At 39.5% G+C, this 27,263-nt stretch overlaps 1 protein-coding gene and 2 long non-coding RNA genes across 4 annotated transcripts in view; 2 read left to right on the top strand and 1 right to left on the bottom strand.

Annotated features, from left to right (window-relative positions):
- Positions 1-23,758, top strand: part of LOC119475383 — a 32,469-nt gene extending 8,711 nt beyond the window's left edge. Inside the window, exons 2-3 of the long non-coding RNA XR_005203781.1 lie at positions 21,831-21,962; positions 23,423-23,758. This is a non-coding gene — a long non-coding RNA (uncharacterized LOC119475383). The remainder of the gene's footprint in view (positions 1-21,830; positions 21,963-23,422) is intronic.
- The window catches only part of doc2b (double C2-like domains, beta), a 126,408-nt gene that overhangs the window by 22,340 nt on the left and 76,805 nt on the right, over positions 1-27,263 (bottom strand). For both annotated transcript variants that reach the window (XM_037748003.1, XM_037748004.1), the window contains 2 exons: positions 15,226-15,300; positions 3,000-3,109 (listed from right to left, as the gene is read on the bottom strand). In XM_037748003.1, the coding sequence (XP_037603931.1) occupies positions 3,000-3,109; positions 15,226-15,300 (185 nt within the window). The remainder of the gene's footprint in view (positions 1-2,999; positions 3,110-15,225; positions 15,301-27,263) is intronic.
- Positions 6,410-21,351, top strand: LOC119475386. The gene is made up of 3 exons (XR_005203785.1): positions 6,410-6,420; positions 13,194-13,197; positions 20,881-21,351. It is a non-coding gene; the product is annotated as an uncharacterized LOC119475386 (long non-coding RNA).

The following is a 27,263-nucleotide window of genomic DNA, read 5'->3' as shown; positions in this document are numbered from 1 at the left end:
TTACTTTCCAGTCTGGAGATCTATATGCCTCTCCACCATTTCATTACATAAATAATGAATGTCAATTATTGGTGTGGGACAACGCTGCTCTCGGCAGATCTATGTCTTTAATAAATGCAGAGGGTGAGTCCCTATATAAGCCTTGACATGACATGATTCACTCTCATGACTACATCACGCTCATGTTGTGGAATACTGTTTGTTTCAAGTGTTTTTCTCTGCATAATCAGCCGCCATGTGGAGGAAAACATGCAGCCTTTGTGCACCCAATGGAATGAGTAATATGTATTAGCACTGTAGCTTGTTGGGGATGCGGCGCAATCAGAATCACAATGAAATTCTACGGATAAAAAGTACTTTATCTGCTGCAGTACATGGACAGGTGGTGCTGAATTCAAATTTCAATTTACAAAAAGAAATGAACAGTGTTGTCTGGGAATGTGGAGGCTTTTCTCACAGTATTGTTCCTGGAAAATGGTTAATCATGGCGCTGTTATGTGAATAGATTGTTGGACTTGTGTACAGGAGTCCAGCAGATCACATCTGAGAAGTTGTCCGATATTACTGTTGTTGTGGTACTCTGCAGGAACAATACAAGTCATATTTTTCCTGCTCTGCAACACAAAATAACCATGATATATTTGCAAAGCGTTGATAGGGTTGTCAGTTAAAGGGCGGGTTTTATATCATCGGTATCAACAGTATGTATGTTTTAGGGTCAAAATGTTGTTTTCCCAAACCCCTTCTAAAAACTTTTCCCCACGTGACCTGTCGTAGGTTTCTGCATGATGTCGCTGCTACATGTACAGTATGTATACATCCTTATAGCCAGTGTATTAACGTTACATACAGTAACTTAGATGGCGGTCAGCACGCTCCCAGTTTGGAGAAGTAGACAGAAGTACCGGCAGCAATGTACTGCTGTGGGCGCCACGTTAGTTCAGATCCGAAAGTCACACAATAACGCAAACAAACTAACCGATCGATGCAGCGGTAGACCAGCAACTCCTGTGTTCTGAGAGGGAAAATTACTGTTTTTGTGAATGGAGTCTGGTGGCTTTGAAGAGAACGATATAATCGGTTTAGTTCCCCGTCAGAAAGGGCTGTCTGATGTTTTTTTAGGTGGATAAAATATGTTTCTCTGCTGCTTTACCTCGCCATCAGACTCTTTCTGACGGGGAACTAAAGCTGTTATATTACTTTCTTCAAAGCCACCAGACTACATTCACAAAAACAGTCATTTTATACACACAACCCCACTTCAAAAAATCCGAACTAACCCTTTCAGTTATTTCCAAACGTAGCACAGCTAACTTTGACGTTGACATTATTCATAACCTTATTGATTATCCTTCTTTGGTAACCTACATCACTGCTTTTTGCTAACAGCTGAGTGGGCGTTTCCATTTGAAACCCTCCCCAGAAAAGAACATTTTAATAATAGTAATTTGACAACGACTTCAGAATGACTTGACTTGTGGTTTGAAGAATTAATAATTACATTTGAACTGATTCGAAATAATGCAATCAAATTTTAATTACACGATGATCACAACATATTACGGTGATTTCATGAGTACTTGTGCATTCCTCAATCATTAATCCAATAAATCCTATCATGCATAAATGGATGAACATCCAATTTTGGAAACGGCAACACAACCAGCTCCTTGATGCTGTAAAGACACTGAACGGCTTACTAGTGAGCATCATTACTGAGAGGTGCTGCAGGACTATCAATTTTTGCTTCCTGACATTACATGGCCACTACACCAATTAGTTTTTCTCAGAGTACAACAAACATACGAGACAGTCGGGTGATATAATGAGCCCCTGGCACTAATAGGAAGTCACAACTACAGGTAGGAGTAAGAAGACCACATTCACAGTAGTTACTTAGATTATTGGAGGGGAAACAGAAAACTAAAGCAAAATAAAATCCTCCACTGCAATGCGGCCCACCTATCATTGGGATATATTCTGTACCAAAATGATTACGCATATGATTACACAACCTACTTCTACTACAGTGTTAACACTTTGGTAAAAATAAAGGAGCAAAGAACAGTGAAGTGACACTTCCCTTGCATAACAGTGTCATATTCATCCTGGGAGGCAGACGCTTCTGTTCCAGGTTTTAGTCTATTCTCAGGTGTTGTAGTGAAATACAAATAACCAATAACAACAGGAAGTTATCTCAGCCAAACAACGTGCCGTTTGGAGATTACATAAACAAAGGGTTTCCCTGCTGTTAACCTGATCGGGGGGGTATCACACGTTCGGGTTTGCCCTGGCATTGAGACACGCATCATAAATTGTAGTGAAAAATTAATCCACAGGATAAATAATGACACCAGACATTTCTGTTGTCAACTCCAGGCTGTAACACAGTGATTTACCTCCAAGAGCCATGAAGCCAAGGAAGGAAGGAAGGAAGGAAGGGAATTAAAGGAATGGTCCTTTATTTTCCTTCATTCCTTCCTGTTCTCGCCTTCCATTCCTCTCATTTCTTTACTTTCTACCTTCCCTCCTTTCCTCCCCTTCCATTCGTCTCATTTCCTTCCTTCCTCCCCTTCCATTCCTTTCATTTCCTTCCTTTCTTCCTTCCTTTCCTCCTCTTCCATTCTCATTTCCTCCCTTTCTTTCTTCCTCCCATTCCTCGACTCTTCCATTCCTCAACATTTTCCCACGTTCGTCCTTCCTCCCTTTCCTCCCCTTTCGTTCCTTTCATGTCCTCTCTCCATTCCGTCCCTCTCATGTTCTTCCTTTCTTCCATCTCTCTTCCATTACCTTCCTTTTTTTCTATCCTTTTCAGGCACTTCTTTTCTTCCACTCCTTTCCTTTTATCTTGTCATCTTGTCACTCCTTCCTTCCATTCACCTTTCATTCCTACTTTTTCTTTCTTTCGTTCCAAACTTCCCCATCATTCTTTCCTTTCTGCTGTCCATGTCTCTTTGTCTCTTTGTCTCTGCAGACACAGGACGTTAAGTTGAGAGTACCTGAGTGTTTTGCGGACCATATCCTCGTCGGTGATGCCGTAGTAGGTCAGGGTCTCGCTCCAGACAGGGTTGAGTGTGTTGTGCAGGGTCTTGGTTCTAAGTTTGTTGGCCTGAAAGACAAACGGAAGACGTTGGTCATTTAACAGGATTGAACATCATTATTGATTAACTGCTGGGCTCCAGAGAGCTCATCCCTCAGGTGTCAGGTTTCATCGAAATGCTGCCAGAATTATATAAACATCCCTGAAAATGTACAAAAAGCCTCTCCGCCGTGGTGAAAATGTGTCAATGCATTGACGTCTGGTGGCACGCATTCAGACACGAGCTCACCGCTGCATATTGAACACTGTCGGGAATGAAGAATAAACAGCAGACTGCATTTAAATGAAGTGACGGGCGTAATCAAAGCAATGCAGGAAGTGAATGATGTTGAATACACTGGAGGTAAAAGATAAGTTACGACGGCTCAGCTAATCCGCAGCCTCTTACTGTTTCTGTCAGCACTACAATGTTCCAGTCATAGACCTTTAATCAGGCATCAAACTCACAATTTGAAAAACACATCTTTTTGCTTGAGCCACAGGCGGCAACAATACTGTCCAGGAACAACACCTAACGACACAGCTGAGACAATTAATACCTTTTGTCATTGATAATTGATGATGCATACATTCAATTAGATGACATATCTTAAGATGTATAGAATTAAATGGAAGGCGAATAGAAAGCTAAGAAGTACAAAAAATTGAATAATAACAATATGAAATACAAAATAAGTAATATTTATCAATAAGAGAAGTTCAAATACAGCCTGTTCTAATTCTAAAATACAAAATTTTGGTTGCCTGTGACTTCCGCTCACAGAAACCGCTGTTGGTGTCCCAAGTGAAACCACAAGTCAAAGTTGATTTATTTGTCACGTAACTTCCGTACTTAAGTTACGGCACTTCCTGAGTTATTTTAACCCAAACCACAATCTTTTCGTAAAGCTATTTTAGTAGTTTTGTTGCCTAAACCTAACCAAGTCGATCTATTCCTAAACCTAACTAAGTAGTTTTATTTTGAAAAGGCTGGACATTCATAGGAAAAAGCACAAAATAAGTTGTTGAAAGTGGTGCTGAGCATCACGAAAAAAGGGAAATTTATGTACACAAATCAAATAGATTAAATTTCTTGACTATTTCATGAACTGCCGTGAGACTGTGTTGAAATATTACAATTAACTTTCATGAACTGAAAACACACTGTGAAAGGGTTAAAGCTCTAATACAAAAACACAGACAACTCTTTTATGTACTCGTAACGATGATCAATCATGTGAAAAGATGACAACGGCCTTTTGAACCTGCTAGTAGGTATAGCAGGCCCCTTCTGACCCATATCTATAGGCCGATAAAGGCTGATAATGCCCATTCAATCATGCGCTATAACCACTCAGCAACAAAGGCGCTCCAATGTTATTTGCATTTTTATACAAAATGTGGTCAGCCTGGTAAACATCATTTTGAATGCTCTGAGTGTGTGTGTGTTTGTGTGTGTGTTCAACACCCTTCCTGTGGGAATCAACCACTGATTGAGGGAGAAACAATCAGCGAGAGCCTTATTACGTGGCTCCCTGCCATCAGACTTGCAAATAATCACACCAGCTAATTGATTAAACTCCCCAGAATAACATGTCCTCACCCATGACTCACAACACAGTATCATCATCATCATCCTCACTTTGTCAGGCATCCAGCGGCGGCCTCGGAGGATTTCCCCGCACAACGTTACACCAATAAAGCCGTGTCGCTTGTCACAGTCATTTTTATCACCTCGATTGATTGCAACTGATGCAGCTCCGACATACTAAGTCAGTGGAAACGCTTTGTAACAGTCTGAACTTGGATATTTATTGACGCAATTCTTGATAATCTAGAGACTCTAACTGGATGCATATTTTACCAACACTCTACCCAAAGGCCTTAATCACAAATTGCTATGTTATGTGATAAATTTGGTTGTTTTAGTCTCAGCTTGGGTTACTTTTTCTTAGGATTGCATGCCTCTAACAGACTCAGGACATTTTTGAAAAAGCATCAACATTCAGAACTATAGTCCAAAAACCAACGGGTGACGTCACGGTGACTATGTCCACTTCTTATATACAGTCTATGGTCATACCCCTCTACACTGTCTGAATTACAAGTTCTTCCAGCTGTCAGTGTCAGTGTCAACAACAGCTGTCAGTGTGTCAGTGTGCTGACTTAACTATGACTTGCCCCTAAACTGCATGTGATTATCATTATCATGAGACTCGTGGGTACCCATAGAACCCATTTACATTCACATATCTTTAGGTCAGAGGTCAAGGGACCCCTTTGAAAATGGCCACACCAGTCTTTCCTCGCCAAAATTTAGTGCAAGTTTTGAGCGTTATTTAACCTCGACAAGATAGCATACATGATAGCATGGTTGGTACCAATGGATTATTATTTTAGTTTCATATGATACCAGTATCGTCACTCTAGCTTTAAAACTGAGCTGGCTAAAACCTAAAAATCGCACGTAGCGTTAATGCATTATTATGGCGTTAACTTTGACAGCCCTAGTGTAGTGTAGCACAAAGATGTTGTTTTTAATGCAAGTTCCAATAAAGAGCCATTATGTGATATTGTACATGTCTATTCAGCTACTTCATCACATCCCATCCACTATGAAGGTCAAGGTGTTCTGACTGGGGACACCTTGAATATTTAAAACACTCTGCTTGGTATTTACTAAGTGGATTGTTGGCAGAAAAAGCAAAAAGCAGAAGAAGTGATCAATTGAATTACAATGCAATCAGTTATTTGTAGGCAGAGATGTCAATAAATCACAATGAAGCGGGGCTGACCTGAAGTTATGACTCAAAAGGATTTAATTAAAGCGTTGCATTGAGGCCTTGAATGGTTCAGGTCCTTGAAATGACATGATGCCAGTGTGAAAGGCTGCTGGTTTTAACTGGGGTGATGGAAGCAGCGAGTTAGATAGATAAAGAGCGAACCTGCAGTGGAGACGGGGTTTTCTCTATATCAGCGTGCATTAAAGGGGAAATAATTCAGCACCACCACCTGCTCACAGATGGAGGCTCAGTGCTACAAATGAGCAACCGGTGTCACAAGTCATTTCAGCTGCTCGGGTTAAAAAGCCTTTGCTCTCGAGCCAATTATCGCACTATCTTTGCATGGAGACCGATGGATCGCAATCTAGTTTAAAAGGCCCCCATACCTGCAGGAGATGGGGAGAGGTAGCGGGGGTAAAACAGACACTCATCAGGCTGCAGGTGCTCACACTGCAGTAGTTGACAGTTCACTGGCCCCGTTTAAATCACAACAGGTCCTTCTTAAAAATCTGCTGGTTCAAAACTGTGTTTGACTCCTGAGTCTCACTAATGTTATCTGTGTTATTTATTCAAAAACAGGTCAAGCATAAAATTGTCTTCTTTTTTTGTTGTTGCTGCAGAATTCACACCCTATAAAAAAACAGTCTGTATATTATCAGGGTTATTTTCTTAGATTCAATACAAAGCTCCTCTCCAAACACAGAAGACGTTATACACCAGTTTTCATGGACTGACATATAACACCGTGTATTAGTGAAATATTTAGATTAAAATAAATCTTGTAGGGGATGTGAATATACAGTTGTTTAATTTTACTCTTCTACAGTTTGTTGTGACACATTGTTGAGACCATTATATGAGAGATAAGAGCTGATAATCTATCAAAAACAAAAACAATTTTACACTATTTCATGCATGGAATAACTGAATTTTAGACATTAAAATTAGAAAATGTGGTACAAAAATCGAACTCAGTCGGCAGACATACGTTTCTGCAAACCACAGACACGCTGAATCTCGACATTTCTGAACCAAAAATACGCTTCATATCAACATTTATTCATACGTGTTTATCAACATTAGTGTTTCAAAACTGCATTTCCAACTTGGTTTAGGTTTGGCAACAATTGTACTTGGTTAGGTTTAGTAAAAGATCACGTTTTGGGTTAAAATATGTACGGTACTTTTGGTTTCACACAGGACATGAACACCGGTCTTCTGGGTGGAAGTCCTGCCTTTGACCCATCGGTCAACCCGGGAGAAAATGCTTTCCCTCGAAACTTAATTGACAATGCAGTTTTGTTGTATGGGAATGTAATATTTAGGCTGAGAAAATTGCTGTGACGGGTTCTTTGTTAATTCTCAATTCTTCTTTAGAAATGTCTTCATCAAGAGATTCATATTATTTATGGTGTATGAGTCTTCTCTCATGGCCGAGATAATTAAATACATATGAGTAAGAGCAGGAATTTCTCAGTTTTCTTTGTTCAATAATTGTTTAAAACTTGCAAACCAACCAGTTTTACAATTCATCCCAAAGTGATACTTGAAAAGGCCAACCGCGGTATAAAGCTGAGGTTACATCACCATGGAGTTAACAGCTAGTGTGTCTGACCTTGCTGTTAGGAGCATTTGACACTTGGTGGGTGTTAAAGTCACACTCTGTTGATAGACAACTCATCACAATGACCAGTAGCTGCTGCTGGACAGATGACATAATAACCAGACACGGTTTACACTGCTGTTACTCGACCTTCAGTGGTGTGTTTGAAATATTAGTTTTGGCCATGAAGCCGTTTATTTGCCAAATATGAAAAGACATGGACTTAAAGAAGGAGCTGTTTGGTGTCTCTGTGCATGTAAGTCAATCAAATTTTAGCGCTGATTCTGTTTTATTCCAACCTCCTTTCTTATACAATAGTAAGGTATTTAAAAACAATCAAGTCAGTCTGTTAAATAGATTTTATCAAATGCAGAATGTGTAACTCCTGCCCAATGTTTGCTTTAGACTTTCTTGTCCGCTCTGTGACCTGAAGGCCTCCTCCAGTCCGTCAAAATGACGGACGGCCTTCAGATTTTTCCATCATAGTTTAAAACATTCAGTCAATGTATGCCTGTATTTTGTGTTCATCAGCATCATGTAACGCAATTGAGCTTTTACTAATGCAATATTATGACGAGCATGAAAGTATAAATGGCTTTCTGTAGACACTGTATGCCAAATTTGTCAACTGCACCAGTGAATCACCTTCTGGTTCTGTATAAACATCATACTTCTACACAGCGTCTAATCCCTGTCAGTAATCGATGGTTTAATCTGGAATAATTACAGGCATTTCAATGTGTTTAATTGTGGTCTCAAAGGAGACGACAGTGTGATGTGGCTTTGCAGCAGAGCGTGAAACTTCACTTCTGATTAGAGTGCAAGCAGAACTTATGACCTCTTTAGTTGGTCTTAATGAGGCTCTCAGACCGAGCCTAATGATTATTTTGAGAGCAAACTGAGAGAAATATCGGAGCGGGGAGAAGGTGACGGCATCTTGCTTTTTACAGACGGGAATATGCAGAGGCTTCTGTGAGGCCTCCGACTGAGACAGGAGACAAATCCCTAGAAGCCACATGCTCTCGTGGAGTTTTAGTTCACTCACCAGTGAAATAATCCGTTACATTTCATATAAATGCTCCATAGCGGGACACATAAAGAAAGGAAAACCCCTTACTTGAAACCAATCATTGGAAAAAGACGCTACACTGGTCACACTATGTGGCTGACAAATGATCTCCAGTAACTACAGAGCAGAAACTAGACTTTCTCCTGAAGGAAAGAAGCCTTAAAAGTAATTTTGTGCCGTTCAGAAAGTTTTAAAAAGTACATTTAAATCAGCTTAGAAACTATATTTAAACAAATCTTTTGAAGATGTGAAACTTTGACGCTGTTCATCCACATTCAACCTGATCTCAAGGGAAGGCGTATAAGTAGACATTTCCGCATGTCATGATAACTCATTTTAGACTTTTCACATGTCATTTATACGTCATGTCGTTGCAACACATTCTCACTCCCAACTCGTCAAATACCGCCGCTTGGTCAGTGCCCCTCGGCATCAGAGACCGTCGCACTGGGTGCCCCTCTTTCGTTACTTTTGGACGGACCAGGGACGGCGTGTCAATACACGCTCGTTACATGCATAGTGTCCTTTCAAGATAAACTTCCGTTTTCACAGGAAGTAAGGTTTAGGCAACACAACCACTTGGGTCGTGGTTGACGTAAACTTTACTGACTCAACTTATGTGATGAACAGCGGTCTCCTGGTTGAAAGTCTTGTGATGGTGGTTGGGCTTAAAATAAACAAGTAAACTATGTAGGTAAACAATGTAACATAAGTACGAAAAAAACAACGTAACCTATAAATAACTCAACATCTACATGTGCCTCTGTGTCCTCCGGTGCTCCTAACGGCATCTGCCAGATTTCACAGACCGGAGGAAAACAAGCAGTAAGAGCTGATCTGAGGTCTGCTGTCCAGCTGCCGTCTATGAGAGCCGGCTGTCAATCACTCGCGAACTCCGACCAAACGGTCAAACTAGGCAGCGCTGATCAAATATGAATCAATATTATGTTACGTTAATGTCTATTTCTCTCCTCAAATGTTTTCAGAATCATCTTGTAGTGCACGGTTTAGCTGTAAAATGAGAAAGTTTATGACGCCGCCACCATTGTGAAATCTGGTGAAGGAACGCCAAATACCGGTCACATGACCGGAGCACAGCCAATAGGAACGCTCTCGCAATGAAATGATGTGCGATTGGTCAAAGTCTCCCGTCACAGGCTAGACTTTTAAAGCCTGAAAACAGAGCCATGAGGAGGTTTTCTTTCAGAACACTTGAATTACAATATGCTGAAAGGTTATTATGGAATTTCTGCCCAATGATGCCAAAAATATATACTGCCTACTGACACTTTAAATAATGAGAGAAGTGATCATGAAATGTTTGTAATATTGCAAATCCAGCACCTTAATCTGCATTGTATCTGCTGATGCTAACCTACATTAGCTGGCCTCCTCTGGCTTGACGGACAGATTCATCTGAACGGTCTGCCGAGCTCCACTCATCTTAAAAATAGCCACTAATGAGCAACCTTTCTAGAATGAGAAGCTATTCCATGCATGAATGACGTCTCTTAACCTGTCGTGCTAAAGAAAAGAACATGGTTTCAGTATGAAGGTGAAGAACAACCCCAATTTGACTTCACTTTAGTCTATAACATCACCTGCTGCTCTATAACAGCTGCTCTATAACATCACCTGCTTTCTACTTCTACTCCACTACATCTCAGAGGGTACTTTTTACTTCACTACATTTATCTGACAGCTTTAGTCACTTCACACATTTAGATTTCTCACTATTCTCTGAATTTTTACAAACCAATCAGTCGATTTAATGGAAGAAATAATCATCTGATTAATCCATAATGACAATAATAATCAGTTAATAGTTCAGAATGAGCTCCAGCTCAACCAACCACATGATATGCTATTAAAAAACAACAGACCGTAGAACGCTGTGATTGACAAATCAGACCCGAGTATTCAACAAAGCCGTGTCGTAAAATAGTTTAATAGTCACAGGAGACATTGTTCTAATTTTAATACTTTAAGTACATGTTCCCGATTATACTTTCTTACATGCTAGAACTATGGACAGTTTATCCATCTTCCCAGTTCTTCAGTGCACCGTCTTTGGGTATAGCGCGCAAACACCTGGCAACCTTATCGTGATGATAAAGAACCAGGAAGCTCATAGTCACTGCGCCGGTATGCTCGTCAAGAAATATCTCCCATTAAAACCACACATTGTTGTTTTTACCTTTCAGGTCTTTTAATGGAATATACAACATGCTAATTAGTGAGTTTGTTTTCCACATCGGACAGATGTTTTGATGTGTTTTTTATCACAGAATAATGACATCTGATTCAATAATCTAAAACAATAAATTAATCATAATTAAAACCCACACTTAGCGCTGCGGATAGCAATTATCTTGCGAGAAATTAAATAAAATGTCCATTTAGAACAAATCAAGTGATGATTCACTGCTGATGTAATTATGTGTCATTTACTTGCAAAGGTTTAAAGTATTTTTAGCCTCAAACCACAGCAGCAGAGTATATGTCCATGACGTTTTTAACTGATTCTTCTTAGCAGTAATGTTTCTCTCTGCAGAATGGAGAGCACACAATCATCTTTATAAAGTCAGACCATCATAAACGGGGCTTTTACTGTAGTTTCTTTGCTCCGTAAACTGTCACTTTGCTGCAATAAATCATTTGAAACGCCCTCAGGGTGCGATGAATATACACAGCAATCTGGTCACTGGCTGTTGAGAAATCTCTGGATCAAATCTCTTGGACGGATTTTATCTCAGTTGGCGGGTTTCTCTCGTAACTCGGGTGATTAAAGGGGTGGAGCGGTCCAATTCAGACCAACAGCAGGCAGACTGTTTGATTTGTTTTATGGGCCTATTCCATGTGTTGTGTGACAATTATCACGCTACTGTTTCATTGCAGTTGTCAGGCGCTGGGCTTTCTCACTCTCTGAATGGCTAATTACACATTCTCACGCTAATAATCACAAACTCTATCTGCGCATTCTCACTAATTAGTCCATTTTTAAATTTCAAGAAAAACGAGTTGAGTCACAACAAAGCATCACGAAGCAGTCAGTAATTTACTCCAGTCGGATATGAAGAGATTGAAAATGTTTCTAATTCTGCTTTTTTATATGTACACTGAACAATAAAAGTCACACAAACACATTGTGTGGCTGAGAATACAAAGTGGCCTTGCTAACAATAAAAGGGTGGCATATTGACATTATGACTGTCTCCATCTGTCTGCAGAGATCTAACAGATGCATTTAGTTTGTTTTGAGTCTGGAGTTCAGAGTTTTGAGAACAAAAATAACCTCAGCCTTGTAGAATGTGTAACATTAGGGCTGTCAATCGATTAAAATATTTAATCGTGATTAATCGCATGATAGTCCTTAGTTAAAATGAATCACACATTTTTTTATCTGTTCAAAATGTGCCTTAAAGGGAGATTTGTCAAGTATTTAATACTCTTATCAACATGGGAGTGGACAAATATGCTGCTTTATGGAAATGTATGCATGTATTTATTAATTGAAATCAATTAACAACACAAAACAATGACAAATATTGTCCAGAAACCCTCACAGGTACTGCATTTAGCATATCAAATATGCTCAAATCATAACATGGCAAACTCAAGTCCAACAGGCAACAACAGCTGTCAGTGTGTCAGTGTGCTGACTTGACTATGACTTGCCCCAAACTTGCATGTGATTATCATAAAGTGGGCATGTCTGTAAAGGGGAGACTCGTGGGTACCCATAGAACCCATTTACATTCACATATCTTGAGGTCAGAGGTCAAGAGACCCCTTTGAAAATGGCCACGCCGATTTTTCCTCGCCAAAATTTTGTGTAAGTTTGGAGCGTTATTTAACCTCCTTCTCGACAAGCTAGCATCACTCTAGCTTTAAAACTGAGTATAGTGCATTACTTTTGTAGCTACAAGTACAAACAGTGTTTGACAATGGCCTGGTTAATGTATCTGTATCTGTTATATTCTTATGACAGTGCAAAGTCAGTTTGTCCGAGCTGCAGTATCTGTTGATACATAAATCTGAGTATGAAATCAACAGGTTTGCAATAATAACAGCAGCTCTGAGTTTCTCAGCCGTGCCATAAAATCTTCGGCACGCTGCAGCAACATAAATCATTTACCCCCTGACAGCCTCCTCTAGAAGTATCATTCACATCCTTTATATATGGTTGTTTCTGTGGTCTTTTGTCCATTATATATTCCAGGGTTTATAAACACTTTTTTTGCTGGAACATCATTTTACTTTTTGGGCTCTTTTAAGGATTTTTTGGTCGTTATCTTTGGTACTAAACATTCATAGCTAAAAGGCTTAGATTATAGTTCAACATGGACAGTCTGACTTTGTTATTGCAGCCAATTTAATACACTTACTTTGTACTTTGCCTTTAATTGTACAGTAGTCACGCTCTGTCTTGTACTGACTTTTCTCAGAATATCTGGTAAAGTTTAAAGAATGACCCAGGGTAAAGCAGAAGTGAGTAAAGCACACAGTTACAGTTATTCATCCTTCTTTTTACGTGTCTGTCAGACAGAACTACACACACACAACAGTAGTCTAAAGTTGAACGGGTACTAAACACTTCAGATCAAAAGAACAAGTGAGATGAGTTTGAAAAGGTACTAGAAGAAAAGGAGATGTGAGTCAGGTAGATGGATAATCACACAGCTTTAGCTTTCAATAAGCTGCTTTTGTGGAGTGAACTCATTCACAGGATCTCTATTAGATTCGAGGATTTTAATGAAAGGATTAAATCAACCTCAAGGCCTCCAGACGCAAATTAAAGAATTCACTGTCAACCATAGACTGTATATAAGAAGTTGACGTAGTCACTGTGACGTCACCCTTTGGTTTGTGGACTGAAGTTTTGAAGCCTTGAGTTCTTGGTTTGGGTTTTGGCCATCACCGTCTTGTTTTTTTTGGAAACAGAAGGGACATTAGAGGGTGGAGTTAAGTACAACCTAAAGCCTCGTCCACGCTGGGCACGTCAGGAGCGCGTGGCGGCTGCGTTACCTGTTGTTTTTTATTTCAGCGTCAGTGTTAACAGGTTAGAGCAGCCAAACTGTCTCATGCGCTTCTCAGCTGCGTCTCTTCTAGAGATTCGAGGCCTATTTTTGACGCGTGCCGCGCTTAGTTCACAGCAGCAACAGACAGTGAAAGTGATCTATTGACTGTATATTGACATCATGCCAGCAAGATTACTACAGTTTTGATGTCTATCTGTAGAATAGCATTTTTTTCTGTGGACAGAATTCCTTCTTATTCTGAAATATGTGCCGGACAATGTTGTAGAACATGCAGTGACTTGGAGAGCTCTATGAATGAATATAGGACGGGTTTTAATTGTGGATTATTACTATTATTTACAAATTACCACACGTTTCTTAACTTTTCTCGGTCTAAAATAAATATAAATGACATTTATAATGAAATGAAATGGCCATTATGAAAGGCAAACTCTATGTATAAAAGAAAGAGCTGACAGCAGCTGAAACGCAGCTGGTGTGAACGCCCGACGCGTGAATCACGCAGCCGCCACGCGACACAGCCGCCATGCACTCCTGACGTTCCCTGTGTGGATGAGGCGTAACGCTGAATAAGGCGACCAAAATGTTACAATTAACTTTGATGAACTGAAAATACATTTTGTACTTTGACATTTAAGATAAATCTGCATTTTTGATTCATATACGTGCATTTTGCATCATCATATCATATTGATATTGGTAGAAAAGCAGTGGTTTGGTTCTGACGTGGAGATCCAGGAGAGCTTTTAATTCCTCTCGCACAACCGATCATAAGTTACGTCTCTTCAAGTGCGTCCACTTGGGACATTGAGCAGAGCAAAGCTTGTTTCACAGCATGATGATGAGAGACACGGCCTTCACGAGAGAAGGCCAGTTAATGTTGTTTACATTGATACACTGACATACCCTCACTGTGGTGCTCCCTGAATCATGAAATACACTATTAGCCTTCTCCTCATGTGGGTCTATTTACTGCCCCGAGGAAACCACAAGATGAGCTCAGTCCAAAAATCAATGTATTCCTGCAAACTCTTCAGACTTCAGGGAACTTTGTTGACCCATGCAAAGACTTTAATCCAATTACAGCCGTCCGTCCCTGGCCATTCCACTGGGAGACTGAAAAGACATCAAGCAGCATTTAAAACTCTCTCTGTGCTGTGTTTAACTTCCAAATCTTGTTAGGCTAGTAGTTGATGAACTTCTTTGTGTTCTTGTGATCATGAATTTATGACTTAAAGGAATAGTTCAACATTTCGGGAAGTGCATTTATTCTATTTCTTTAGGAGAGTGAGTTAAGACGATTGATGTAACGCTCATGGTAACTTAGCATAAAGACTGGGAGCGGGTGGAAACGGCTAGCCTGGTTCTGTCTAGTTGTTTTTACATTTCTCTTTATCTTCCGATTAAATAAATGATTAATTTGTGAGCTGTAGAGGCGCTGGCAGGTGTAGCCTATATTGTCAGAGTAGCTGTTTCCACCTGATTTTATGCTAAGGAAAACTTAACTGTATCTACAGTATATCCAAACAACAAGACAACATAGTACTAACTACACTTTAATTGAGAGTGCAAAACTGCCTAAAGACTAAAAGAGATGCAGTCAGAGTGAAGAAAATCCAGCAGATGTTATTAATTAATGTAGTGCTCACCTTGCTGGCTCCGGGTAGGAGGTGCAACTTGACGTAGGGGTCAGAAAGCCCGTTGTGGTCCATCGGCTTGAGCCCCTGTGAAGTAAACACAGACAAGGCATCATGATGTGTAACAATGCCACTTCATGAAAATTTGGCCAAACATTGTTTCTGCAAATATGCTTATCTTTTTCCAGAGTTTCCAGAGAGTCTAAACACCCACGTTAGTAGCCCCCTATGGCAGCAGTTTGTTTGTTTTTTATCTCTTTTTATTGGTGTTTTTTTCATTGTAAACAGTAGTATCACATTGTTTCAACATGTTTTTCAAACATACTTACAAAAAATAATGGCATGTGAACATTATGGCTAAACCAGTATGTACAAACAAGACATATTGTGGTCGTTTTGTGTCACTTTGTAGGCGTTTTGCATCTCTTTGTAGTCGTTTTGCATTTCTTTGTAGTAATTTTGAGTCTCTTTGTGGTTGTTTTTTTTCACGTTGTGTCTTTTTGTAGTAGTCTTTGCAGTCATTTTGTGTCTCTTTGTATTTTTTTTGTCTCTTTGCAGTTATTTTCTGTTTCTTTGTAGTTGTTTTGTGTCTCTTGCTGGTTGCTTTGCATGATTTGTAGTTGTTTTGGTTTCTTTTTAATCATTTTGTGTCTCTTTGTAGTCGTTTATGTTACTTTGTGGTCATTTTGAGTCTCTTCCTGGTTGGTATGTGTCTCTTTGATTGACATTTCGTAGCTGAAGGCCAGGGGGGGGACCCTGACACTTGGGAGGCCCCTGGGTCTGTGCCCTCTAGGCCCGTTCAGTAATCCATCCATGCCTGTGACATCCACTTAAAATGGCAGGAGCATACAGAAGTTTTGCCTTCTGTGTAGTTTCCCTCAGCACCTTCATTCCTTGTACTTTACACGCTATGCTTCTTATTTTTTTCTGTGAATCATTACATCCGATCTTTGTCTCTAAGACATTCAGTACAGAACCACCTCAGCTGAAAAGACCCTTCCACGTCAACCTGAAAAACACTAAAGTGAAAAGGGGAACTGACTGAAAGAAAAGAGGTTTTTGCATTCCTTTGAAGAACAAATCAATGAGACTCAAAGAGGGAACAGGCAGTAAAGGTCACTCTCACAGTGACCAAATAAAACAGCACCGTGTGGGCGCCCACTGAGGAAAGTGAATAGATGAAATGTAGAGGGAATAAACAGAAGAAATTGAAACCTCAATCCAAATCTCTCCCCGTACAGCACAGGTCTGCGTTTCTTTGACCTCCTGTGTTTTTGAGATTATTCAGGCTGCCGGCTCCTTTTGAGGTGAAAGCACCGCTGAGAGTAGTTTTGTCCATTATCATAGAATCACTGTCAGGTGACAACACAGATGTCAGTGTTGCTTTTAGCTTTATGAAAATGTGTTTTTGACACTCTGCTTGTGCAACCACTTCTCCAAAATCAAAAGATATTCAATTTATAGTGATTCAAAATGTTTTCCTTGACAAAATGAACGATCTATCGATGATCAAAGTCGTGTTTGAGGATTGTTTCTCCGTTGATAAATGAATCAACTAATTGTTTCTTCCCTACTTTCATCATTCATGGCTCTTAAATTGGCTCTTCTGTCAACACTTCCTGTTTGTAACAGAGCATTCTTTGTTTTTCTCCCGTCTTTATTAAGTCAACAGAAACAGAACATACTGTATAACACAATAACAGATGCATACAGTATATACAGAACATATAGGGGAGCCGGGGGGGAGTGGAAGTGAGAGTGTGAATGTGAATGTGGGAGTGTAGATATGTAGATGGAATATATAGTAAGGGGAAGTGATGGATATAAGACAGAGATGGGAGAGAGCGACCAGTAATATGAGGCAGTTTTAATGCATTTGTTTTTTTCTGTCATAAAGAAAGTTAGCACATTAGACGTGTGAAACGGGACCATAGCTTTCTTTAAAACATCAACTTTAGCCAACTTTACAATTTTGTGAATGTTGCATTTCTGTTTAAAGTTATAGCTTCACACTGAGAACCACCTGTTATTTTAAAACGTGTTTTATATGTGCAAATGTACAAATCAACAAACGGTAGCAATTTTAAAGAGGACATCATGAAAAACTTCTTTTACCAGTGCTTGTGCTCATACATTTGGGTATCTTGAGTGCCTACCAACCCACAAACTATGAAATAAGACAACCCAGTCAGTTTTTTGTGTGTTGTGTAGTTCAGAAAACGTGTACAACATCATGCAACGGTTTGTATGATATCTTACAAAAAAGTTATTTCTCATTTTTCGTGTGGTTTCCTACGAATGTCCAGCGTCAATTTCCGCTTCAGTTTTTTCAAAATAAACTTCTGTCTTCACAGGAAACAACTTCGTTAGGTTTAGGCAACAAAACTATTTATTTAGGTTTTGGAAAAGATCGTACTTAAGTTCCGCCACACCGGAAGTGGCGTTACTGAAGTACAGAAGGTACGTGACAAATAAACCAACGTTGACTTCTGGTTTCACACTGGACACAAACACCGGTTTCCTGGGTGAAAGTCCAGTATTTTTAGACCCAACCGTCTGCCCCGACCTCCTCCCTACGTGGCATTCACCGCTCTTTATACTTCGTTCACAATTACAAATTGATTTCGTGGGATGTATACGAATTACAGTGCATTATTTTAAGTATAGTTATGAACAGTGTATGAGAACAGCCTGTCCTATATCTCATGGAGGCTCATTAAAATATATCGGTCACAGCTTGAGAACTACCTCTGCAAAGGTGAACTATATTTTTCTCGCTTTTTCAGGAGGGGCTCTTAAAGAGACATCAGGCGCTAAAACGGAGCGTTTCGGACAGAGGGTGAATACAGGTATATTCAGATGGACAGTAGGAGAAAAATGGTGTGTTTTTTTTAACATTAAAGCATGTAAACATGTTCTAGTAGAAACCCTAAATACAAGTATGAACCTCAAAATGAGCACGATATGTCCTCTTTAATAATATTGTGTAGCAGAATGCAGAGATACTCTCTGCTCCTATAGCTTGAGTTAGTTCAAGATTTGAGAGGAATCACAACTATGAAGCTGTTGCATTCAGAAACGGGGACAAACAAATCTAATGTCCTCGAAAAAAATAAAAAACAGTGGTTAGAAATCATTCTCTGTGCAGTATTTTAGTAATCCTACAGAGAAAGTGCCAGATGTGGCCCTGACTGTATACAAGTTGATTTTAACGGCTGCACCGGGTGGCCTTCTGGTCTACTGAGGCCACCATCAGTGAGAAATTGTTATCTCTGCCTCTTCTACAATTGATTTCACCCTGTGTGATTGCTGAACACTGGTGCAAAATATTGAGTCTTGATTCTCAGAGACAGCAAACCAGGAAGGGAGATGCAGTTTATTACAATGTGTTGCTGAAAATGTTTTTTATTAATCCTTCTGAGTGACCATCAGTTACCAAAAGTTAATATTTACCACCTCTGCTTTTTGCCGATCAATCTGTTGCACTGAATCCTAGTTTGTCCACTGTGGTTTACAGCAAAAATAATAAATATAAGGTTCTAAATGATACCTATACATATAATAAGAGACGTTACATACATGCAATAGTTATACGCACCAGTATTGGCTATAGTGAGAGACATGGGATGGGAATTGTGAGGCTCGTTGGAAGATATGTATCGCTGCATATAATTTCTCTAAAAAGCAAAGATGTCTTTGTGCTCAGTTGAGATCTGTTATTTTACCTTTAACTGTTGAAACTGAACGGTGTGTTAATCTAGAAGAAGAAGAGCGGATCTGTCCAATGTGTTGTCTAAACAATATAGAAAATTAGTTTTATGCTATGATTTTTACTGTGAACAGCGGCATGCTTTCTTTAGTATAAGATAGAAACAGATATTGATTTTGTAAATATGGATGATGCACACAGACGGAGATGGTTGTTCACAAGTGAAACATATAAATTAGCCAGTTATCTGCCTGGGAGAAGATAATAATCTGTAGATATTTTATAGTTCTTTTTATGTGAACAGCTCATGTGGGATACAGATTCAGTTTTTTTCCCACATACTTTTTAAGACTAGAAGATGTTTGTAAACTAGTAGTGTTTTGTAATCCCATGTTTGGGCCAAATGTTTAGCATGTCACAGAAATAAAACATAAATAAATGAACATAGTAAAAGCAAATGGCACTCACTTTATCTTTAGCCTTAGAATATGTCTTCACTATTTACTGCAGTAGACTCACACACACGTCCTGCATAATAAACCTCTGTCCTTTAACATGTATCATCCATCATTGTTAAATATAAATCCTGCAAACTGTATATAGACAAAATGAATATACAGAACATAACCACACTCTTCATGTATATATAGTAATCTATTACATTACCCATTCAACATGTATTACATTGCACTATTTGCGTTTGTTTACAATCTATAAACACTTGACTTTTTAAAATATATTTATATTTTCTCCTACTTGTGTGCAAGGGCTTGAAATTAACTTTTTTTCCTCAGTGTGCCACAACTGTCCCAAATCTACTTTCAACAGACTTAACAACCAATATCCCAAATTGAAGTTCTTTGTTGTCATTCCACATAATAAATATAGTTGTAGTATAAACTATTTATTATAATCTATGCGAGTTAATTGGCATCACTTCACTGACTCACTCTGGTCCACCATGGAAGTTCTGCTAGCTGTTCTCTAGTCTTATATCTGAGTAAAATAATGTAAATCACCTGAGGTGTTTGGTCACAGTCAGTTTTCATTATTCGTTTAGTTATTGGTTGAGCTACTGTCTCTTGTTTATTTCTAACTGTTTGATCAATAAATGGATAGAAAAGATGGGAATGGGAAGAAGTAGATGGATGGGACTGGGAGCTGTGGGAGGAAGATCCCACCACCAACACTTCTTCATGATTCTGGCTGTCACCGTGGCTTTATTCAAGGGGCTTCTTTGCTTTGCCGCCGCCGCCGTTGTTGTTGTTAAGCCACCTCAGCGTTTTGATGACGCAGGATTTTCACACCGTCGCGTGGGTTTCTCTTTCTTTGATTAATTTTGTGTGTTAGCAGTAAGCGTGTATGATGTAGTGTAGAGCTTTGGCCGCCTCACATTTTTCAAATTTGAACACCTAACAATTAAAATTGTATATATATATTCCATGATGAATAAATGGAATTGTATCATTGGTGATGAGAAGTTTCACTACTAGCCTCTGTATCTTTAGTAGGGTTTCAACCAAAAGTTCAAGGAACTAAAAGGTTCCTTCAGAAAGGCCCCATAAAAAGTACCCAGAACTTAATTTAGACCCTTGTCCATGAGGTCAAAATGCAATGAGTTCCTCAAAAGGTTCTTAGTTCTGGGGGAAAGTTCCTGCGGTTGAAATGGGGTGTGTCCCAGGTGGTATTTTTATTGTCCCCAGGACGACGGGACATCCTTGACTTAGAGCGTTGCTTGTGTGTACATATAAGTTAAATGTTTTTCTTTGTTCAGCTTTGCTCTCCTTTTTTGTTCCTATCTTCCTTTAAATTGAGCTGATTCTGATTCTGATATATGAGTACGCAGAATAAATAATGTTAAAGGAACAGTGTGTAACATTTCGGGGGATCTATTAGCAGAAATGGAATATAATATTCGTAACTATGTTTTCATTAGTGTATAATCCCCTAATAATAAGAATTGCTGTGTTTTCGTTAGCTTAGAATGAGCCCTTCATATCTACATGGGGAGTGGGTACTCTTCACGGAGTCCCCCATGTTGCTCCTCCATGTTTCTACAGTAGCCCAGAACGTACAAACCAAACACTGGCTCTGAAGAGAGAGACTTTCACGTTTTTACGTTACCTGAAAGCCACCGTAGTACTCCGTCACGCTTGTGAAACTGCGGTAACGTGAGCCGCAGAGTGGTTACCGTTATTACCGCCAGCCATTGAAAACAGCCACACATTCTCATTTATCAAGCCCAGTGCCATTATTTTAATTGGTCTGAGTCTTTATGGTTCCTTCTTTAATGGATCAAAAAAAAAAAGCAAAAACAAAACAAATATGACGACTATTCACCCACAATTATGAGGCTTAATAGAGGAGCTGGGCTCAAAGCCCAGCACTCAGCAGGAATTACTGGCAGCAAAATGACACACTCAACTGTGTCTGTAATAAGGCAACACTATACTGCTTCACAACCTGGCTGCACAAAATACAACTATGGTGACACTCATTTCTTTAGCTGACAGTCATAGACATGTACATACTTTAATAGCACATAGACGGTGTCAGATATACTTTGATCCCTAACAGGACGCTGAACGTCCAGACTGAAGAGTCTACAGTATAAAAAAAGACAATGAGATCAGTTCAAGAGGAATTCAATTGTTTACTGCCACCAAAAAGTGACTCCGAGGGGTCGGACAAAGCGTCAGTATGTGACGAGTTTGGATGAGAACTTGTTGGTCATTCATCCGGTCTGAATTTGTAAATCAAAGGTTTTCTATTCAATATTCAGAGCAATAATATAGCATCAAACAACTATTGTCTATGTAAAGATCTAGAGGAGTAATGTCTACCTGAGCAGATACTGAAGTCACTGTGTGTGTGTTGTAATCAGAGCTTCTCTGTGCTTTGTTGACAGAGTGGAGGTCGGTTGCGTGTGCCTTTTAGCGCATGTGAGCCTGCCCCACTGGCTCACCATCGGCGTCCTGCACCATCCCGACTGACAGCGTTGTCGCAGAAGTGTAGCACCCACCCTCCGGTTCCTCCTCAGGTAAACACTGTTATCTCTGTCAGCACTGTTGCTGTTGTTTGCTCTGTTAGCGCTGTTAGCTGCAAGCCACCGGGCTCAGCTGTCGCAATGTTGAGAGCCAAGTGGAGGCAATAGATAAGCCCTGAATTTCGTATCGAGCACCTTTATAGTGGAAATGAAACGTTAATTTCCATTTAGTAAACCAGCTTAACTTGGTGGGTGCAGGAAGGTGTGGTTCGCCTTGACAGACATTCCCAAAATAAATCAAGAATAGCTCCACAACTACCAGGTCTATATGCACAATCTTGGTCTCTATGGACAGTAACATTGCATCTGTTACTATGCCTGAGTAAATTGTGATGAACCAAAGGTAAAATTTACATTTTTATCCTCTCCTAAATTCTTTTCTAAATTAGACAGTGGATAACACCATTATAGCAATGATGTCACGCACAGAGATGCCACTGAATTCATTCAGCAACTCCTCGACTACAACTGTGCCAAAGCAGATATAAATAACACAAAGCACATAGATTCTACAAAGGTTTTAGTGAGGATAGGACCAGGCGGACTCTCCATTTGGCACACTTGGATACCCAAAGTGTGTCAAATGGGTTTTCTACCTATAAAATACTACTGATATCCACTACAGGAGGCTATGTGCACACAATGGAGCCTTTAAAAATAATATTAACTAAAAATACAATTTCTCGTGCGTTGGTTTTGAAACTAAAATATTGAAATCATTGCCAAACAAACATTGTTTAGACAAAATACACTTGGAGTGTTGTTTTAGTAGCGTTAAGGCCTCGTCTTTTAGAAACAATTAGGAAAAGAAGAACACCACAGCGCTTTATGAAGTTTTTAAAGGCAGTGTTTTAACACACAGCTCAGCCAAACCTGGTATCGGGTCCGTCGGGTAAAAGAGGTTAAGATTATAGGCATGAAACGTAATTGAGACCAGAAACACTAACGAATAATCCTAGCTTTAAATAACATTAGTTTTATTATCATGTAAAAGCCAGGTTTGATTCGAGTGAAAAAAAAGTGAATGCTATTTTCTGCACCTGTACTATCAGTCCAGTTATGGTGAATCTGGTTTTAGTGCTTGCTTTCCATAATTATGGCAGTATAAAAAAACAATAACAAAAACCAGAATTGCTCTAAATCTGCATTATTTAACCCTAAAAGACATGCAAAGGTTTCCTTGATAGAAACCTGATTATAGATGATAATGTATTGATTAAATAAATAGATTAAATCATTGTTTTAACCCCCAAAAAACATGCAAAGGTGTCCTCCCTGCCAACATACAGCAAACGACTTCCATTGATAAGATATAGGAGGCAAAACCAGGGGCAAAAGAGGCCACAGGCCTCGCTGCTCATTAAGTTTAATTGCAGTCAGTGTGTCAGTGTAAAGTAATTAACCGACCCAGATGAGCTTATCAACATTTTCATCAACTCTCTTCTCTCATCTAGATTTTGGCAGCTGGACAGTCAGAGGACAGCGTTTAGATATTAAAACTGTAACGAGAGGAACAAAAATTGGAATTTGAAAAGTGCGGGATATGTTGGGAGGAAAGTTTAACTTTCTATGATAGATAGTTGTCAGTATATTATATTCATCATTACGTGCCTAACATTAACTTAATGCATGAGAAAGACGGCACGGAGAACGTTTAGTATCAGAGGGAAAAGCAAAAATGACAAAATAAATGAAAATGTCCTGCAACTAAATGTTTCTGTAATGAAGCACACTGTGTGACTATGTATTGTCCCCATTTTACTTCTGTGATCATTAAATGTGCATTCACATATTGCTTAGGGCCTTTATTTGAGAAAGCAGTGGTAAACTGATGACTTCAGACATGAAAGAAAAACGAACCACGTCTGTGAGTTTGTTTTGATGTGTCGAGTCGTGAGTCGCCAGAGGGTTGAACCGTACTGCTGCAAACTCATATCTTATTTTTAAAGTTTCAAACGTTGACATACTGTCGGTCTTTAAGATGAAACATTTGGTTGTTTGACTCAAACACAAACCCAAAGACTGAGTGTGCCTCTTAAACACAAAGCTGGAGGCTGTTTCTTTGAACACACTGGGTAAGCCTAATGAGAATTTATGATATACAACCTTATTGTGAACTATGGGAACACTTTCTATGACGTCCATGTTTATAATGCATTATGAACATACTTACAATGCATTATAAGCCGTTAAGTATTCACCGCTTTGTTGAATACTCTATTCTGATTGGTCAATCACAGCAGAGCCCTGCTTGGTTAAATAACGAAGCTACTAATGTTAACGGTGGTGCCATTGAGTTATTATTATGAAGCGTTCAAGTTCAGTAAAAATTAGTATTGGGCGAAGGTAAAGTCTAACTTTATCATGATGTGTTCAAATGTAATCTCGTAAAATTAAGCTTGAATACAGTTGTTTTCAGTTTATTTAACTTATCATTTAAATACAAATTACAATAATTTATTTCCTAATCATTTTAATTGTTATGCAAATAACCACTATAGATGATAATAACAAAGTACAGTACAGTGTACAGTACCCTCCCAACCCCAAAAAATAGGGCTCCCCTGGAAGCTACGGGGTAATTTGAACACTGTAATTTACCATGCATATAATGTTTTTTGTGTAAAATATATCGACCATTGAACGACATCAGATCTAAAATGTTATTCCTTCATTTAGCGCAGAGATTTCAAAAGTGGAAGATAAAATTTCTGAGAAAATACTTGCCTGCCATAGTGGCAGGAAGTGAAAAAAGTTAATTTCAGACCCTGATTATGAATATTTATGAGTGCTTATAACTATGATTATACAGTGCCATAAGCAGATTATAACACATTGTATGTTTGTAATGCGTTATAGACATGGGCGTCATGGAAAGTGTTTACTTCATAGTCAGAGATGCATGCATTGAGACATGTCTGTGGACTGTAACATTCAACAAAAACAGCCAAGCAGAGCTGAGAGCGGCTCTCTGAAAATGAGGCGCAAACAACACGGTCAACATTCACTTTGCAACTCCAATCTCAGCGCCGGCCGTGACCCTTCCTCCTCAATCGTGTTTCTTATTTTCTCCTCTCTTATCCGAGGAGCAGCCTGGTGAACTAAACACGTAGGATATGTGACTATATATAACACGCCTGATCTGAAATACAAACTGTTTTTTTTCTTTCTCTGTGCAAAAAACAACAAATCAGCTCCTAAACATGTAATTTTGCCTGCAACTCCTTGTTCATTGATTTTCAGTTTCCACTATGCTCATCATCAATTTCCTGCTATACTTTTCGACTTGTGTTTTCCACTCAGTGAAGTTATTGAGACGACACCATGAGAGCGTTATTGTGCTGCTGTCTTCATTTACCTCTATTGTTGCCTGCAGCTAACACCTGAGCTATCATTTGAGCGGAGGCACATTATGTGGTGTTGGACTGGAATGAACAGACAGCTGCGTCATGCTGCTGATTGCGAGAGCACACTGTGAATACTCGGTTGATCATAATTACCGAGGGTTGGAGAAAAATGACCACTGCGAAAGGCAGATGGGTAACATGCATCAGTGTATCCACACACCTCCCATCTCACACATACTCATTCACAGCAGTTCCCTTGAATAACAGCCTCTAAATGCTGTGAAATGAAGTTGAGCTCTCTTTGTTTTGGAGATGATGAGCTCCCTCGACATCTTTGGGAGGAAGTGGGGGGTTTGGCGTGTGTGGTGGTGTCCGGTTTGGAGCTGGAGTCGATCGGAAAACATTATAATGAACAGAAAACCAGTATGTGCGCTGAAGTCGCATTTAAATGCTGCTCTAAATCTAAATCATATGAACCACTGTATATGTTTAGTGCTTGATTTCCATTTCCCCGTCATTATCAAGGAGGGTGGAAAGAGGAGAGGTCCCGCGTCAGCAACGCGTCATATCGTTAAATCTAGTCTGCACTCTCCAGATGTTGGAGAAATATTTACTTGCTATTAGGGATGTCACGATACCAGAACTCTGTATTGACAAAAAATGTAAATGCAACTTGAGCTAGTGACGTAGAAAACTCAGGACTGTCAACCAGGAGACCGGTGTTCATGTCCCAAAGTGTTGAGTTATTTTGAAGATACATTAGTGACATTTGTGACCTATTTTAAGTACTTATGTTACGCTGTTTACATGCGTATTTTACTTTTTTTGGGGGGGGTTTCCTAAACCAAACTAAATGGTTTTGTTGCCTAAACATAACTGTGGTTATAACTAGTTTTAATATAACCGCAACCGTTTCAGAAACAGCGACATTCAACGTATCTGTTGTTTGCAGAAACATACTATACCAAAATTTTTTCTGGTGACTGAGCTGGATATTATCTATGGATTTTACAGATCCCCAGTCAGAGGAGCACCACTCCATCACTGATTGTAATGATTCAATACACTACAGTTAGCTTTAAGATTCATGTACTGCACACCTATCGTCCATAAACTACACAGATGTCAGATTTAGAGGTCCATATTTTAGGTTAATGGTACTCGCTATTTGTAAAGTAAATGAATCACGTTGAATTATATATGAAGCCTTAGAAGATACAGATTATTTTGTGTATTTTCTAAGATGTATGTCCCACATGGTGCTTATTTATCCACGGTGCTTTCAGCCTCTTTGTCAGCCAGGGCATATGTCTTCATTACCATATCTGACTGGCCTGGTAACGGGCAGGTGGGGGAAGCATCAATCACCGGCAGCAGCAGCAGATAACAGGATGCATGAGACGGGGCATTGATCTCATCCAGAGGGAGCTGACACACAGTCATGTTAAAAGAGGGGTTAATGCTTCAGAGGCCACCTGGGATCAGGGGAGGTGCTCGGGTCAAGGCGACTCGAGGCGACATGGAGAGCCAACAGATGGGTCCCATTCATCACCAATGAATGTCAACGTTGATGATCGAGAGGCTTAAGGAGGAGAGGGCTGGAGGTGGAGGTGGGGGTGTCGCAGGGTCACGCTGGGACACGTTAGTCTCAGTGTCAGTCATGTCATTGATAACGTGTCATTGATTTTGTGGCAAAACAGCAGACAGGCTGATTTGTGATTTTAATCGCCAGGGAAGTAAACTACTGTAGCATTTAAAGGAGCAGCTAAACATAGACGATGTTTTAATGCAGATTTTCTCAAGGGAAAGTCGCCTTCTCACTGCAACTGACGCACAACAGTTTCCCTCAGGATAAATAAAGTACGATCTTATCTTAGTTAACCAAATGAAATCATAATTCCATCGCACACCAGGGTACTGGCATAGACACTATGGTACTGGCAAATTA

The sequence above is a fragment of the Sebastes umbrosus genome, chromosome 17 (assembly GCF_015220745.1).
Source record: "Sebastes umbrosus isolate fSebUmb1 chromosome 17, fSebUmb1.pri, whole genome shotgun sequence".
Classification (NCBI taxonomy): Eukaryota; Metazoa; Chordata; class Actinopteri; order Perciformes; family Sebastidae; genus Sebastes; species Sebastes umbrosus.
The sequence above is the reverse complement of the archived record's forward strand: the minus strand, read 5'-3'. Positions and strand labels throughout refer to the sequence as shown.